General features: G+C 35.1%; 1 protein-coding gene across 4 annotated transcripts in view; it reads left to right on the top strand.

Moving 5' to 3' along the window:
* Positions 1–17,901, top strand: part of CEP350 (centrosomal protein 350) — a 159,682-nt gene that overhangs the window by 119,577 nt on the left and 22,204 nt on the right. For all 4 annotated transcript variants that reach the window (XM_006048586.3, XM_006048584.3, XM_006048585.3 and 1 more), the window contains 3 exons: positions 6,508–6,719; positions 8,776–8,920; positions 16,256–16,416. In XM_006048586.3, the coding sequence (XP_006048648.2) occupies positions 6,508–6,719; positions 8,776–8,920; positions 16,256–16,416 (518 nt within the window). The remainder of the gene's footprint in view (positions 1–6,507; positions 6,720–8,775; positions 8,921–16,255; positions 16,417–17,901) is intronic.

Genomic DNA, 17,901 nt, shown 5'->3' with positions numbered 1-17,901 from the left:
AGATCTATCTATAGTGGGGGAGAAGAGTGTAAATGTGAAATTTAAGCTGTAAAACTTTTAGGAGATAATATAAAAGTATATCTTTATGACATCAAGGGGATGGAAAGATTTCTTTCACATTATATAAGACAAAAATCATAAAAGGGAAGATGTATAAATTTGACTATAATAAATTGTTTATTAATACACCATAAAGTAAAACAACATATTTGCAGCACATACAACAGACAAAGGAATAGTATCAAAAATATATAAGCAACTCCTGTGAATCAATAATAAATAACAACCACATTAAAAAAATAGGCAAAAGAGCAAATGGTTCACAAATAAGAAACTCTATAAACAGTCAATAAACATATAAAAAGATGTTCAACTTCATTAGTAATCAGAGCATAAAAATCTTAAAGAAATACCATTGCATGCCAATGTTCATTTCCTAGGGCTGCTCTAACAAACTACCGCAAATTTGGTGGGGTTTTTTTTTTTGTTGTTCGCTTACTTCCGGAGGCCAGAAGTACAAAATCAGGGTGTTGGCAGTACTGTGTGCTCCCTCTAAAGGGTCCAGGACACAGTTCTTTCTTTCGTCTTCCAGCTTCTGGTGGTATGCTACAGGCATTCCTTGTGTCTGCTTTTAACTCAATCTCACATAGTCTTCTCCTCTGTGTCTATCTTTCTCCTCTTCTGTCTCATAAGGAAACTTGTCATTGAATTTAGGGCCTACCCAGATAATTTCAGAAGATCTTATCATGAGATCCTTAATTTCATTACATCTACAGACCTTTTTTCCAAATAAGATTGTATTCGTAAGTTTTGGGGATTGAGACATGGACATATTTTTTGGGGAGCCATCATCATTCACCCCATTGAACACACCCATCAAACCTGTTGGTTTGTAGGTGGAACAAAGAACTGCTAGTGTAAGTGTTAATTGTTAAACCTACTTTGAAAAACAGGTTGAAAGGTGAGGCATTAAAAATCATCAATAAAATAATAAAAATAATAGAGCCAGCTATGTATGCCCTGTAATTCAGCAATTCCATTGCCAAGTATAAATCCTAAAGTATGGTCCTTGGTCTCTGAGATCCTTTCAGAAGGTCTGAATAATACTGACATGTTGTTTGCCTTTTCTACTGTGTCAACATTACACTGATAGAATAAAAATAATGGTGGGTAAAATTGCTGATGCGTTAATATGAATCAAGGCAGTAGAGCCAAATCACACAGTGGTCGTCGTACTGTTCACAACCCTGTACTCACAGTAGAAACGTGCCATTCTTACACTTTATGTAATTTTAAATATTTGTATAATTAATTTAAATATTATTGAATCTCAACTTTGCGTGCGTATCTTTTTAATATTTTGTGTGACCAAATAGAAAATATTCAAAAAGCACTTGTGTTTGCCAAAGCATGACATTTATCTTGAAGAAAAGCTAGTTATTTGATTTGCAAACTGAACTAGCCATTTTTTTCATGTGGTACCATTTTTACTTAAATGACCAACAAACTGTGTTTATTCAGTCTTGAGTATTTATAAGCAATTTTTCAGAAATAAATGAAGCAGCTCTGACTTTTCAAGAAAAACAACTGATAGTGTTTATTGTTGATAATAAAATTGAAACTTTCAAGTGAAGATTAGGGCTTTTAGCAATGCTGTTTCCCCTGTTGTGAGCTTGACTGCTTTCCAGACTTCTCTGGTATGAGTGATGATATCAGTCAAAGTCATCTTTTAATATTGTGTGATAAAATGTGTGAATATTTGAAAAGATCTTCCTAATAACTCAGTGAACCAATATTTTCCAAATGACCAGTGAGGATTAGAAAATCACATATGGGTAAAAGATCCTATTAAGGTGAAAGATCAGACTGTGGATTTTAATGCAACAGATTATGAAAAGTTCACTGATAATGGTGTAAGATTTCACATTACAGCTAACATTTAAGAAACTACTAATTGTCCACTTTGGTGTGGCATTAAAAAAGGATATCCAGTTACCTGTAAATACTGTTAAAATACTCTTCCCTTTTCTTATTATGTATCATTTGTGTGAAGCCAGATTTTCTGCATACGCTTCAGCCAAATCAACATATAACCACAGATTGCATACAGAAACAAATATCAGAATCCACCTATCTTCTGTTAAGCCAGCCATTAAAGATTTTATTTTACTGTGTCAATAAAAGTTTCTCTCCTTTCAACTAAACTTCATTTTTTCAAAAAAAGTACTATGGTGGCTCAGAGGTTAAAGCATCTGCCTGCAATGCGGGAGACCTGGGTTCGATCCCTGGGTTGGGAAGATCCCCTGGAGAAGGAAATGGCAACCCACTCCAGTATTCTTGCCTGGAGAATCCCATGGACAGAGGAGCTTGGTGGGCTACAGTCCACGGGGTCGCAAAGAGTTGGACACGACTGACAACTTCACTTTCACTTTCACTGTGTTGAATTTTAGAAAATATAATTTATGTTAACACATAAAGGTTTATTACTCATATTTTTAATTAATTAAAAATTTTATGGATTTTAATTTATATTATGGTAAATACTGATAGATATAACTGTGTCTATAACTACATAAAGTTTTGGGGGGTCCTCAGTACTTTTACAGAGTGTAAAGTAGTCCTGAGACCAAAATGTTTGGGAACTGCTGTCTTATAGCATTGTTTTTCAAGTTCTGGTTTGTCCCATTAGAGATGCATGAAATCTATTTAGTGCATTATAGTCAGCATTGTTTAAAATTGAAATAGAATAGAAAATATCATTATGTCATACATAGTAAGGATAAATACTATGATAAAGGTAAAAAAAAATCTTAAAACTACTGCTCTAGAGAACTTTTACAAGAGATAATAAATGGATATAAATAAAGCTATCTATAAATACTGATATTATAGAGATATACATATAGATATCTATAAGTATTTATACTAGGAGATATATGTGACATTGTTCATAACAGCAGTATTTGAAATGGCAGGGGGGAAAAAGGAAACCACCCACATTAAATAGGAAAATGGATTAATAAATTGTGGTATATTTACATATGCTCAGTAAAGATGAAAAAATTACAGTATACAAGTCAACATATAAGAATCTCAAATCACAGGAGACCGCAAGCAGTTTGATTTCTTTTATATAAAATTAAAAGCAAACAAAACTAAATGATATATTGTTTAGCTATACATACCAAGTGATACATAAAACTAATGATGCAGTAAATGCAGTTCATCTGTAGTGTTCCTTTTTATCCTTAACAATTTTTATTTAATTTCTTCAGCAAAGGCTTACTTCTGTGTCAGTTTCCACATCCTCATTCTATAGCCTCAAATTCTGCTAGACTTGTCCATCTTGAAAGGAAATCTAAGAGGACCTAGTAAACAGATTCAATTTCTCAGGTTTCATCATTGGCTGTAATAGAAGTAGAAAACATTTCCAACCATGTCTGGAGGGCAAATCAAGACTAGTTGTTGTTATTCAAACCTCCATCTGTCAGGAACTGTTGACCTATAAGATCATGGAAAGTGTTACTGGGTAAATGTGCTAAAGACAATTTCAATCTCACCAAATATTGCTTAGGAGTAGTGTAGTTAATGAGCTAAATGACGTAAGTAAAAGAAAAATTAAGAAAAAGAATTGTGTGTACCTATTAGGACACATTGTTGGAATAACTGAAGTTTACTAAGACCAAGCAGAAAAGTAACTTTCTGAAGACCATGTAGTGGTTCATAAAATTTTGAGTTGACTGGAGAGCCAGCTCTACACAGCTTCTAGAAGAAGTTCTAAAACCACACCAGAGAACTGGCTTGATGAGAAAATTGCTCTAGCAGTTACTCACCAGAGCACTAAAGAAAACTACTGTTTTTGTCATTCCCCATTCATGCCGCTTCTGCACCACTTTGCAAAGTCTGAAAAATCCACTGTCACTACCAAAAGCCACCTGAAGTAGAATCCACATGGAGCCTTCTTTTTCAGGTTATTCACTTTTGTAATGAGGTCTTCTACCAGGACACCTAGTTTCAATGCCCAAGTTCCAGTGCCCAGCAAGGAAGCTGCCAATTGGCTTTTCTGGGTTCTGTCTTGGGTGACAAGGAACTCATGTGGCAGGAAATCATCAAATAATCAATGAGGGTTTAAAAGTAAGCTTGGGGTCCAAGAAATCTGACAGATGTCCATCATTAAGGAGTTTAAGCCATGTATCTTTCTTTCATAAAACATAAAATATTATTCAGGGAAGAGCTCTTGAGACTTTTTGAAAGCCTGATTTTTTTAAATGACTATTGAGCACTTGAAATTTAGCTGGTAGAACTGAGAAATTGGACTTAATTGCTATTTAAGTGGCAACATGAGGCTGATGGCTACCATATTGGACAACACCTACAGATTAAACATTTTACAAAGTTTTAGTGTTTTTCTGCTATAGTCTGTATTTCTTTAAAAGCGTAAAAATGTTGCTAGACTCCTATTGAAATATAACTCTTCAAAAGTCAGGGATACAGTGAAATACACACTCACATCTATTAGGAAAGCTATTCTCAAAAAAAAAAAAATGTTGACAAGGATTTGGAGAAATTGGTGCCTGTGTGCAGTGCTGATGGGAATGTAAAATAGTTGTAACTATTATGGAAATGGTATATCAGTACCTCAAAAAATTAAAAATAGAATTACTGTATTCCACTTCTGGGTTTATATACATATATACCAAAAAGAATTGAAACCGAGTTTTCAGAGAGCTATTTGTACACCCATGTTTATAGCAGCATTATTCACAATAGCCAAAAGATGAAAAACCCAAGTGGCTATCAACAAATAAGTAGATAAACAAAATATGGTATATACAGGCAGTTTATGAAATGTAATTTTATAAATGTTTATTAAAGTAAAACATTCTTTGGGGTATAGGTATTTCTTTTGTTGGGCTTCCCAGGTGGTAGTGGTAGTGGTGCTCAGTGTAAAGGATTTGACTGCCAGTAGGAGATGCGGGTTTGATCCCCAGGTCAGGAAGATCCTCTGAGAAGGAAATGGCAACCCATTCCAGTATTCTTGCCCGGGAAATCCCATGGACAGAAGAGCCTGACAGGCTACAGTCCAAGGGGTCGCAAGAAGTCTGACATGACTGAGCACATGGTGATAATAATAGTAACTGATAAAAAATTTTATCAATATTGAGCCAAAGTATAACTTAATCCTTGTGGGGCATTATATCCATGGTGACAGAATGAAAGCAGTGTACATTCTTAAGATTATACAAGTATAACATCAAGAATTTTCTGTTTACTGTCAAAAGTATTTGTTTTCTTAGAGCTGAGGCCACAATGGACAGGAAATTCCAGAGGCAAGATAGTGCTACAAGTTCCAAAAGTGCTGAGTAAAATTCATAGTATATCTCGATGCATACAGTTCATTCATTTGTATTGCTGTGTAGCATTTCAGTTTATAAATATATGGCAATTTATTCATTTTACTTCAGTTCAGTTCAATTCAGTCACTCAGTCGTGTCCAACTCTTTGCAGCCTCATGAACTGCAGCACGCCAGGCCTCCCTGTCCATCACCAACTCCCGGAGTCCACCCAAACCCATGTACATCAAGTCAATGATGCCATCCAACCATCTCATACTCTGTCGTCCCCTGCTCCTCCTGCCCTCAGTCTTTCCCAGCATCAGGGTCTTTTCCAATGAGTCAGCTCTTCCCATGAGGTGGCCAAAGTATTGGAGTTTCAGCCTCAACATCAATCCTTCCAGTGAACACCCAGGACTGGTCTCCTTTAGAATGGACTGGTTGGATCTCCTTGCAGTCCAAGGGACTCTCAAGAGTCTTCTCCAACACCACAGTTCAAAAGCATCAATTCTTCGGCGCTCAGCTTTCTTTATAGTCCAACTCTCACATCCATACATGACCACTGGAAACACCATAGCCTTGACTAGACGGACCTTTGTTGGCGAAGTAATATCTCTGCTTTTGAATATGCTATCTAGGTTGGTCATAACTTTCCTTCCAAGGAGTAAGCGTCTTTTAATTTCATTGCTGCAATTGTCACCATTTTACTTAGTTTTTTACTATTATAACAATACTGCTGATAACCATGTATATGTCTCCTGCTGCATGTATACAAGATTTCTCTAGGATATATACCTAGAAGTAGAATCTCTAGATCATAAAGTGTTTTTTCATGTTTACCAAATACTCCCAAATTGCTTTCCAAAGTGATTGATTTCCATATGTTTCCATTTTCCTAAACAAATACGAGTTGTAATTGCATCTTTACAGACACTCAGGTTATCATTATCATTGCTGACTATATGTTACAGATAATGTCTCTCAGTTTGGATCAGCCAAAATTCTTAGACTTAAGGATGTTAACAGTAAATGTGATTCATTAAGTGATGGGATTAAAAAATATATCTAAATGCAACTAGTGAAATCATGCTAAAAACAAATGTAAAGTCTAACAGATGAACATTTCCCTTGACTATGATTGTGTACTTTTTCTTGTTTTCACCTTCTCTTCTAGAAATAGTGAGTGAAACAGAATCTCCAGTACCTTCCTACTCTCATCTACACAGTGAAAGCTCTATTCCAGAAGAACTGGGCAGCCCTGCTGTTGAGTATATACCATCTGAGTCTATAGTTCAGGAGCATCCTGGGAGTCCAGATCATAGTCTACTTACTGAAGACATGGTTTTTTCACAAGAACTAGAATCTTCTACCTCGCCTAGTAAACATGTAAGTTAATATATATTTATATCTTAAAGGTTCTTTACAAAAAACCTATCTGAAAGGTATATTATTAACTGTTATATTCTTGCTATTAAGGAAGCATTGACTATCACCCATACCTGTAGTGTAAAGTACATGACATTTGAGTAGAAATAAAGCTTTTCATTGACTCCTAGAAATTTATAAATATATGAATTTTAGCTTTAGTGGCATTTATAAAATTATATGCTATGAAGTTTTTAATAAACAGAGGTAGGAACTTCTAAAGTCTTTAATAAAGATAATGTGCGGGGCAAGTTCTTATTAAAGTCTGCGATTTGTCACATAATAGAAACAATAAGACCTTAAACCATACCAGTGCGCCTTTTCTATAATTTAGTTAATGACTGCTCTATACTTCTTAATCATAGTAGTGGTTTCATCTCTTTAAGGCAGATCTGAAATGGATATGGATTCTAAATTAGAATAATAGTCACTTCAGAATAAAGAGGTTTTTCACATTGCCCTTAATTCTATACTTTAGTAAAAAACTGTCTAGTAAAGCCTTAAGCTAGAAATTTAGCTTTTTCTAAGCTTAACTTTATAATCTATATGAAGGATTAGCATAATATTAAATACTGTAAATGAATAAAAACATTGTTAAAAGCCACTTTGTGTTTGAAAAAAGAATCCACCTAAGCTGAAAATGGACCATATAAGAAAGTCAAAGCTAGTGTATCTTAAAATCACTTTTATAATAAAAAGTAATATTTATTGGGTGTTTGTCAAGTGCCAGGTAGTGTGCTGAATGCCTTATGTAGATTATCCTCACAGCAATTCTTTAGATAATGTTTTAAGCCCCACTCTGAAGCTTAGCAGACTGAGTAACTTGCCCACCATTGCAGGGATAGGAAGTGATGATGTAACAGTTAGGAACCACATTAGGCTTATTCACTTCTTCTTGATACCAGGGTAGAAATTACTCCCTTTGTGATAAATAATCTAGTGTGGGCAGTCTTCTTATGCTCTTATTTTCTTCCCTCCCCCCTTTCCTATCTTCTTCTTTTCTTCCATAAAGATAGTACCTATTTCGTATTAAATTTTTTTCGGTTTTATTGACATATAATGGACATTTAGCACTGTGAATTTAAAGTGTACAGCATGAGTTTAAAGTGTACAGCATGATGACTTGACATACACATATTGTGAAATGATCACTACAGTAAGTTTAGTGAATATCCATCATCTTGTATAGTTACAAAAACATTTTTTTCCTTGTGATGAGAATTTTTAGGGTCTACTCTTTTAGCAGCTTTCAAACATACCATGCAGCAGTGTTAAATATAGTCATCATGTTGTACATTATATCCCCAGTACTTATATATCCTATAACTGGAAACTGATACCTTTTGACCAGCTTCAACCAGTTCCCTACCCACTACTCCCCACTTCTGGGGACCACAAATCTGATCTCTTTTTCTATGAGTTGGAGTTTTTTTGGATTCCACATATAAGTGAAATCATAAAATATTTGTCTTTCTCTCTCTGACTTTCTTCACTTAGTTAAGTGCCCTCAAGATCAATTCATGTTGTCTCAAATGACAGGATTTCCTTTTTCTTTTTTTTAATGACTAAATAGTATTTGTGTGTGGGGGGGGGGGGGGCTGGTGGATGTCACATTTTCTTTATTCATTTATCTATTGATGAAGAACTACCAATGATCCAGCAAATGCACTTGTGGATATGTATCAGAAGGAAGTAAAATCACTATGTCGAAGAGATATCTGTACACCCATATTTAGTATTTTTAAAGTTAAATAAAGGGGTGAATATCACTGATTCAGTAGCCACTCATAGTTTATCATAAACATCTTTAAAAGCATGCTTTTAAATAACTTTTTCCATATACTTAAAAAAGTTGAAATCTTTTGTGTAATTTGAAAACCTTTTTTCACTTTTTATTTCATGAAGTTATTTAAAACTCTTTGTAAATATTATCTTTAACTTGTTAGTATCTTACATTTTAAATAGAGTTTAATAATTGTATCACAGAACAGTTCTTATTTGATTTCTGTTTAAACAGTCACCTCCCAAGAGCTGCATGTCTGTGTCAAAGCAAGAGTCTAGCAAAGGAAGTCATAGGACTGGAGGACACGGTCGTCTGCCCGTCAAGTCCCATCAACATTGTTATAGTTGGTCAGATGAGTCATTATCTATGACACAGTCAGGTAAGAGGAACAAGGAAGGAGTTAGTTTTCTTTGTAGTATGTTTGCATTCCTCTTTAATAAGCTTTGTCTGTCTGTGTGACTGGTAAAATGTTATTCTCTGTTTCATTTGTAAAGGCTTTTTCCTTGCCAAAATTGAATTACATAATTCTTTACTTTCCCTTGATAATTTATATCCCTCATTATACAAACTATGATAAATTGTTATGTTCTTAGACATTAGTAGTCATTTATTCATCAGACATTTGTTGAATTTTTTGTGTGTGACAGGTGCTGCTTATGTGTTCCTATAATGCTCTGCACTTTTAACTTGTTATACCAGACAGCATATAAATTTAATCAAACATTAATTTAATCAACACATTAATTCAACCTAGTAGCAGGTGTCCTCTACTAGAATTTATGTTCCTGACCCTAGCAGGTACTTTGCATTGCACGTAGTAGGTATTATGTTTCTTGAATGATTTAATGATGCCCATGAGGAGAAACAGGAGGTGGTAGAGCAGGACAGCATAAGTCTCAAGGAAGGAAAAGTAGAGACTGCACATGGCAGTAGGGAGCATTCATTATTTTCCCATAACCTCTATCCTACTATAAATCCCAGTTGTACGTAGATTATGAAAGAATGAACAGGCTCTACTCTAAGAGACTTCAAGGCATTGATCTTGGGAGACATATCTAGACAGACAAAACTTGGTTTATGTAGGATTCTGAGGAAGATTAATACTATATCGAGTGTATGTCTTTTGAGCTCATTTTCAATTTTCTTTTGAGAGTAGACATTTAGTAAAGGAAAAGTAAAAAATATTACTCATTTTTTTTTTATCTTTGATCCTATTTTATACCCCCTTTGCTTTCAGTGTTTTATTAAACAACAGTAACTCTTGGGTTTTTCCTATGCCCATATTTACTTATTCTTTGAATAACTGCATAATATTTCAAAGGGTAGATATACCATAATATAACCATTTCCCTGATGATAATCATGTAGATTTTCTTAAAATTTTCAAAATTTCAAGTAATGGTATAATGAATATCTTCATTTATATATGACATGACATGACATGTGTGCATTCTCAGTCGTGTCCAACTGTTTGCAGCCCTATGGACTGTAGCGGCAAGGCTCCTCTGTCCTTGGAGTTTTCCAGGCAAGAATACTAGAGTGGGTTGCTATTTCCTACTTTCTGACTCAGGAATTGAACCTGCATATCTTGTGTCTCCTTCGTTGGCAGACAGGTTCTTTACCACTGTACCACCTGGCAGCCCTTTTAATTTATATTGATATTCCTGTTGAATATTTCAGTAGGAATAAATTCTTAGAAGTGAAATTAGTGAATCAAGCCAGTAATCGTTGAAGAATGTTGTCTGTCATATTTATCTGTTGAAAGTGATTAATTTTTTGTATATATTTGCTTTCATGTAATCTGGGGAAAAGTTACTGCCAGTGGAGTAAGCTTTCAGTGGACATAAACTTGATATTTGGAAATATGGATTCTCATTATTTCTCTCTTACTTACTGGTGACTTTCTTCAAGTTTCCTTCCCACAACTAAAGTTCTTTCTTATCTATAGCAATGAAATAATATCTTAATCATCCTTGTATGAATTATAAAATAAGGATTAATAATATTTGTAAGATATTATTTTAATGGTAAAATATATTTAAATGAGAACTGTTTTAGAAAAATATCTCTGAGATTTCTAGGCTATAGATGTCATCTACCTGTTCATGACAGCATTATTCATTATATGTGGTATTTATAGGAGTGGTAAATGTTAATGCAGTGGAGTTATATAATACTTTTCTTAGTTACATGATGGAGAGTTTGTTATGAGCCAGATTAATACAATCAACATGTCAAATAATGAAGCTTAATTTTTAATCAAGTTATTCTGTTCATCAGGTTATTCTGTCTTGATGTATTTCAGCCAACAGAAGTCTCATTTTCCTGTCATTTCCCCTATCCCCTTTCTTCCAAAAAAAACCTGTAGGAGAGAATTCCATAAAGACAATACATTGATCTAGAGAGTTACTTGGATAAAAAAATTTTTTTCTAGAGGTTCCTTTAGATATTATTGATGATAAACACTATGTAGTAGAATTAGATTTGGGCATGTGGAAAATGTACTCCCATTCACTGTCATAGACTTTTATTTGATCTCTTTTTACCTTTCGCTTGTAGAACTTTGGTTTCTTTACTTCTTAAAAATGTAAACATTTCACATGGTCTTTCGTCTGAACTTAAAATTTCTCATCATCTCTGTTAAATCTTCACAGTCATAGTTGAGAAATGTTTTTATTTAAAAAGATAACTGCTTACATACCCAATTTTTAAAATATATTCATTTAAAATAATCATTTTGGAGGCAAAGTTATGGAAGTATAGTGGTCTCCTATAAAATTTTATCAAAGTAACATCTCAAGTTCGGGAAGCACATAAAGTTTATCAAGCTAAAAGAATACACAGCTTTAGCAGATTCAAAGGTATGGGGTTTATATTTCATTTTAGAAAGGTTATAATTTTCAGCTCAACTTGCAATCCTACCCCCATTTATTGTTCAGAATTGTTAATTAAATCACCGTAAAGCTTACCAGTAAGATTCAGAGCCTTTTAGCTCTAGAACAAGTTGAGAGGATGTCTACTCATCTCCTTCTGCAAGAACACCAAAATTGCATGTTCAACAGCCGTTGACAGGAGGATGCTAGAACCACCATAAAAAGATACTGCACATCCAAAGACAAAGAAGCTATAGCAAGATGGTAGGAGGGGCACAATAACAATAAAATCAAATTCCCATACCTGCCAGGTGGGTGACCCAAAAACTGGAGACAAATAGTAGCAAAGAAGTTCTCCCACTGTTGTGAAGGTTCTAAACCCCACATCAGGCTTCTCAGCCTGGGGATCCCACAAAGGGGCCGAGAATCCCCAGGGAATCCGACCTTGAAGGCCAGTGGGATTTGATTATAGGAATTTCACAGGACTAGGGGATACAGCGGAGAAGGCAATGGCACCCCACTCCAGTACTCTTGCCTGGAAAATCCCATGGACGGAGGAGCCTGGTAGGCTGCAGTCCATGGGGTCGCTGAGGGTCGGACGCGACAGAGCGACTTCACTTTCACTTTTCACTTCTATGTGTTGGAGAAGGAAATGGCAACCCACTCCAGCGTTCTTGGCTGGAGAATCCCAGGGACGGGGGAGCCTGGTGGGCTGCCGTCTATGGGGTCACACAGAGTTGGACACGACTGAAGTGATGTAACAGCAGTAGCAGCAGCAGGGGAAACAGTGACTCCAGTCTTGGAATGCACAAACGAAATCTTGCACACACCAAGACCCAGAGGAAAAGAGCAGTCACCCTGTAGAAGACTGAACCAAAACTACCTGCTACTGTTGGAGGGTCACCTGTGGAGGCCTGAGTCGGCAAGGGCTCACGGCAGGGACGGGGACACTGGCAGCAGCAGTCCTGGAAGGTCCCCCTTGGTGTAAGCCCTCTTGGAAGCCGCCATTAACCCTGCCATAGTGCCCATAGACCTCAGGCCGAACAACTGCCAGTGCAACCCCACCCATCAGCAGATAACTGGATTAAAGTTTTACTGAGCAAGGCTCAGATTTTCCCACTGCCAGTCCTTCCTATCAGGAAGCTTACACAAGCCTCTTAGCCTCCTGCATTGGAGGGCAGACAGAAGAAGCAAGATCAACAGTCCCACAGCAGCTAAAACAAAACTCACATTACTGAAAGTCAGTCAGGATGAAAAAGCAGAAAGTTATGTCCCAGATGAAGGGACAAGATAAAACCCCAGAAAAACAACTAAGTGAAGTGGAAATAGGCAACCTTCCAGAAAAAGAATTCAGAATAATGATAGTGAAGACGATCCAGGATCTCGGGAAAACAATGGAGAAGATGCAAGAAATGTTTACCAAAGACATAGAAGAACTAAAGCATAAACAGAGAAGAATAATATACTAGAAGGAATCCATAGCAGAATAACTGAAGCAGAAGAACAAATAAATGAGGGAGGACAGAATGGTGGAAGTCACTGCTGCAGAACAGAATATAGAAAAAAGAAAAAAATGGAGACAGCCTAAGAGACCTCGGGACAACATTAAACACACCAACATTCACAGTAGAGGGGTCCCAGGAGAAGAGAGAAAAGACCTGAGAAAATATTTCAAGAGATTATAGCTGAAAACTTCCCTAACATAGGAAAGGAACTAGTCAATCAAGTCCAGGAAGCACAGAGAGTCCCAGGCAGGATAAACCCAAGGAGGAACACACCAAGACACATAGTAATCAAACTGACAAAAATTAAAGACCAAGATAAAATGTTAAAAGCAACAAGGGAAAAACGACAGATAACATACAGGGGAACTCCATCAGGCTATCAGCTGATTTCTCAATAGAAACTCTACATGCCAAAAGGGAATGGCATGATATATTTAAAGAGATTAAGGGGAAGAAGCTGCAACCAAGAATACTTTACCCAGCGAGACTCTTATTCAGATTTAATGGAGAAATCAAAAAGCTTTCCAGACAAGCAGAAGTCAGAGAATTCAGCACCACCAAACCAGCTTTACAACAAATGCTAAAGGAATTTCTCTAAGCAAGAAACACAGGAGAAGGAAAAGACCTACAGAAAATGAATCTGAAACAATTAAGAAAACGGTAATAGGATCATTACAACTGCAAGCCATAATGGGAATATGATTAATCTAATAATATATAATAATTACAATCTGGGGGGTTAAGTAGAGTGATGTGGTAAGTGGAAGTGCATACATGGACATGTTTTCATCTGCTCAGCCAGTCTGTGTCTTGTGGTTGGTGCATTTGTACTTACCACATCACTCTACTTAACCCCCCAGATTGTATGTAATTATTTTATATTATTAGATTAATCATATTCCCATTATGGCTTGCAGTTGTAATTACCTTTTATTTTTTGTCTGGCTATTGATTGTGAAAACTGATAAACATCTTTTATTATTGTGATTATGCAACTATTACTCACTTAATACCATTGTATCATGATTGTTTCAACAGAAAAATAATTGAATTCTGTATCACCAAAACTACCATTTAATAGAAAAACCTGTAATCACTTTTTAAAATCCAAATGCATATCAGATTATCTTGGAATGTTTTGAAAAATCAAATGCCCAGATCTGCTTTTTTTCCCCCAAAGCTCCAGATATGTTTCTAATGAGCAGCTGTGTTTAAAAACAACTGGACTTATATGATGATTTTTTACTTTCATCTAGTTTGTTTCATTTTTTTCTATTTCATATTCAGTGCCCCCGTTTCACTTAGTTTATGTTTTCCAATTTCTCCATCTTCTCTTTTTTGTGATATTCTTTCTCAAGCCCTTATCAAGCGTAGTAGAAAAGTTTTTGTATACCTATATATAAGTAATATTGCCTAACTAAAAAATGTATGACATTTGACTCAACTTGTCTGACTTAGTATGAATAGAATGCTAGATTTCTAATTTTAAAAAATAGATATGCAACAAAGATTTACTGTATAGCACAGGGGGCTATAGTCAATATCTTGTAATAGCCTATAATGGAAAATAATCTGAAAAATAATATATGTGTATATGTATAACTGAATCACCTTGCTGTGTACCTGAAACATTGTAAGTCAACTGTACTTCAATAAAATATATATAAATAAAATGGATAAATTAAGCCAAAAATAAATGAAATGAATTTATTATTTTCTTCAGAAATTAAAGGAGAACAAGAGGAAGATACTCAGTTGCTGTCTCCTTACCACCACCTTTTTTAGGTTTAAACCAAAAAATATGTTACATAAAATATGGCTACATAAAAATGTTTTATGTGTACTAATACTACCACCATTTATTGAGCTTTTTATAGTAGTCCAAGTACTGTGCTACATGCTTTATGTATCTTATTTAATTTTCACATCAGTTCTAGAAATCATTAAGTGACAGACAGCTTACTAATTACCAGTAGTAGATTCCAAGCTAAAAATGACCTTTATTATTGCTTCATTTTATTAGTGTTGATCAGTAAATAGTGAGCTTCGCTATTCACTCAGGGCTCAGTCTGATGGCACTACTGGCATAAGATGGGTATAATTTTCCTAATGCACCTTAAGTCAGGAGACTAAAGTGGCAGGAACTTAGATGTCATTATTTCTAATTAAGATATTTAGATCACATTGCAAAAAAAGGACTTTTCAAAATAAATTCTGTGATTAGTTCTTTGCAATTTAATCTGAAGTGCTTAAAAAAAAAAAACCTGGTTGTTTATGATGTAATGTTATAATGTGCATCTAAGTCTTCAGAGTTGTATATAATAGTATTTTCTCTTAAAAGACTATTAAATGCCTCACTCATCATTAGTGTGTGGAAATGACACCATGGTGTGATTCAAGGAGGAGATGTCATTTTTTTTTTTTTCTATGTAATTTCCATGTGTAGTGAAATAAGCTGTTTTTAAATGATGCTTATTTTATTAGTAGTAGTATTTATTTGACTGTGCTGGGTCTCAGTTGTGGCATGCTGGATCTTTAGTTGCCACATGTGAACAGCACATGGGATCTAGTTCCCTGACCAGGGATTGAACCTGGGCCCCCTGCACTGGAAGCACAAGTCGTAGCCACTAGACCACCAGGGAAGTCCTAATGATGCTTATTTTTATAAGATTTGTGTGATGCTTACAATGAAATGTCTTTTTCATGATTTTGCTGTGACTAAACATCTGCTTTGTATGTGTGCATGTATGTGTCTAAATTGTTGGGAAGAAAATAAGATTTAACTATAGCTTTATTTCATTATTTTAAATGTTTTAAGAGCTTCCAAAGGTTATCACAAAGTATATTTCTTTATAATTTTTCTCTCTCCTTTTATAATATTAAGCCATTAGCTGATGACTCACAATCAATTTCAAATGGTAAAATTCTAGTTTGATTTTAATATGACTTTAAATCTATCAAACTATCTATTAGTAACCAAGAGGAGGTACAGTTAAGTATGGCTATCCTGTTACCAGGAAATAAATCCTTAAAGAATGTCCAAATTCCACTAACCAAAAGTTTTCTACTTCCAGCTACTTATCAAGACAGAGTATCTTCAGATTTGCAAACTTTATTTGCAGTTTCAAAATAGCACAATTAGAAGGTGAAAATAAACAGGAAGACACACACCCCACCCCTGCATAGAGATTTAGGAGAAAGGATGGAAATCACCACTAATTTTTTTCTGAGTCTCAAATTTTAAATGTTAGATTAACTTTACATTGGTGCTTTCTATTAACAGTTACTGAATTTATTTTTTTTAAATGACATTAAAAGGTTTTATATCTCTTTCAGAAACTACATCTGACCAGAGTGACATTGAAGGTAGAATCAGAGCCCTGAAGGATGAGCTGCGGAAAAGAAAATCAGTTGTGGACCAACTAAAGAAGGAACAGAAAAAAAGGCAAAAGGAAAGACTCAAAGCCCAAGAAGCCAGTCTGATCAAACAATTGGAGGTTAGATATAAGAAGGCTAGTGCAAACATGAAGCCAGAAATGTTTTAAGCATTAATAAAGTGATAGATTAAAAAGTTTCAATATTAGTTTTGTGCCACATTTTAACCTAATTTTAAAAACAAAGAAACTGACATGTCTGAACAAACTCTTGCTTGAAGCATTAAATATTAAAATGTTAAATATTACAATATCAAGTATTAAAGTAAATAGTAAAAGTATTAAAATGAGTTTTTTCCCCAAAGAGGAAAGATTAGGCCTATGAAAGTAAGCTTGATATCCGTGTCATCTTAAGGAAAGAACCATTAGATAAATAATCCTGGCTATTGAAACTGTTAACTGCCTTTTCTTTTCTTTGTTTTTTTTTTTTTTTTTGGCAGAATGGTGTTTCATGCCACCCAGCTTATTAGTATGATTCTTTGTACTATTTGAATAGCTCCTAAAGATAACTTTAAACTTGAGTTTCCTTCCAAACTCTAGCAGCCTTCCCTGATTTGATTCTACCCAACTCTGGAAACCTGGTTTTTGTTCGTTTGTTTTGTTTTTAGCTTTAAAAGCATGTGGGCACAGAAGGTTTTACTGAAAATTCCTCTGAATATTTTTAAAATTAATTAATTGGGGGCTAATTACTTTATAGTTTTTATATCTTTCTCATTCTGTTTTTTCCTATTCATTCAGTTATCAGATCCCATTGATTTCTTTTTTCATAAATCTTGCTTGCCCCTTTCCATTCCTGCTGACATCAAGCTATTTGGGACCTGATGTCTTCTTACCGCTGTAGTGTGCACAGCCTCTTACTCTTACATGTCCTTGCCTACGGTTGCTTCCCTACGGCTTAACATGCATTCTGTCAGCCTAGTATTCCTAAACACCATATTCGTTACAGAACCAGTCTGAACTTCCTGTATCATAAGAACCCCTTCTGAAGGCCTCACCTGAGGTCATTCAGTTTCTTCTCAGTCACTTTCAGTAATAACAAGTTTCAGATTTTCAAGGCAGTTGATTTCATTGCTTGGACTCCAGGTGCTCTAAGTGCTAAAAAGGTCTTTGGGCAAAATTTCTGTTATTTTAATCGTCCTTGTGTGCTAAAACCAAACATGTATTCTCCTTTATTAATATGTTTATTAATTTAATCAAATATTCAAGCACCTTTTTATGTGCTGGAAACTTGGCTAATTACTGTACACATATTTTTCACTTTATCCTCAAAGCAACAAGGTGTGGATATTACTATCCCTGTTTTACAGATGAGGAAACTGAGTTTCAGTGAAATTAATGATACCCAGAGAGATGCAGCTCAAATGTGTTAAAACTAGGATTTTAATTTAGCTTGAATTCCAAATTCTGTGGCCTTACCATTACACTACACTGTCTTCCACATAGAAGGTAAACCTGCTAACAGATCTGGAGAAGCTAAGACATTTACATTAGTACACAACACAGAGATGGGAACAGGAATTGTAACTTGCACATATGTTTAGAAGAAAA

This window comes from Bubalus bubalis, chromosome 5 (genome assembly GCF_019923935.1).
Source record: "Bubalus bubalis isolate 160015118507 breed Murrah chromosome 5, NDDB_SH_1, whole genome shotgun sequence".
Classification (NCBI taxonomy): domain Eukaryota; kingdom Metazoa; phylum Chordata; class Mammalia; order Artiodactyla; family Bovidae; genus Bubalus; species Bubalus bubalis.
Note: the sequence above shows the minus strand (reverse complement) of the source record. Positions and strands in the feature narration are given on the sequence as shown.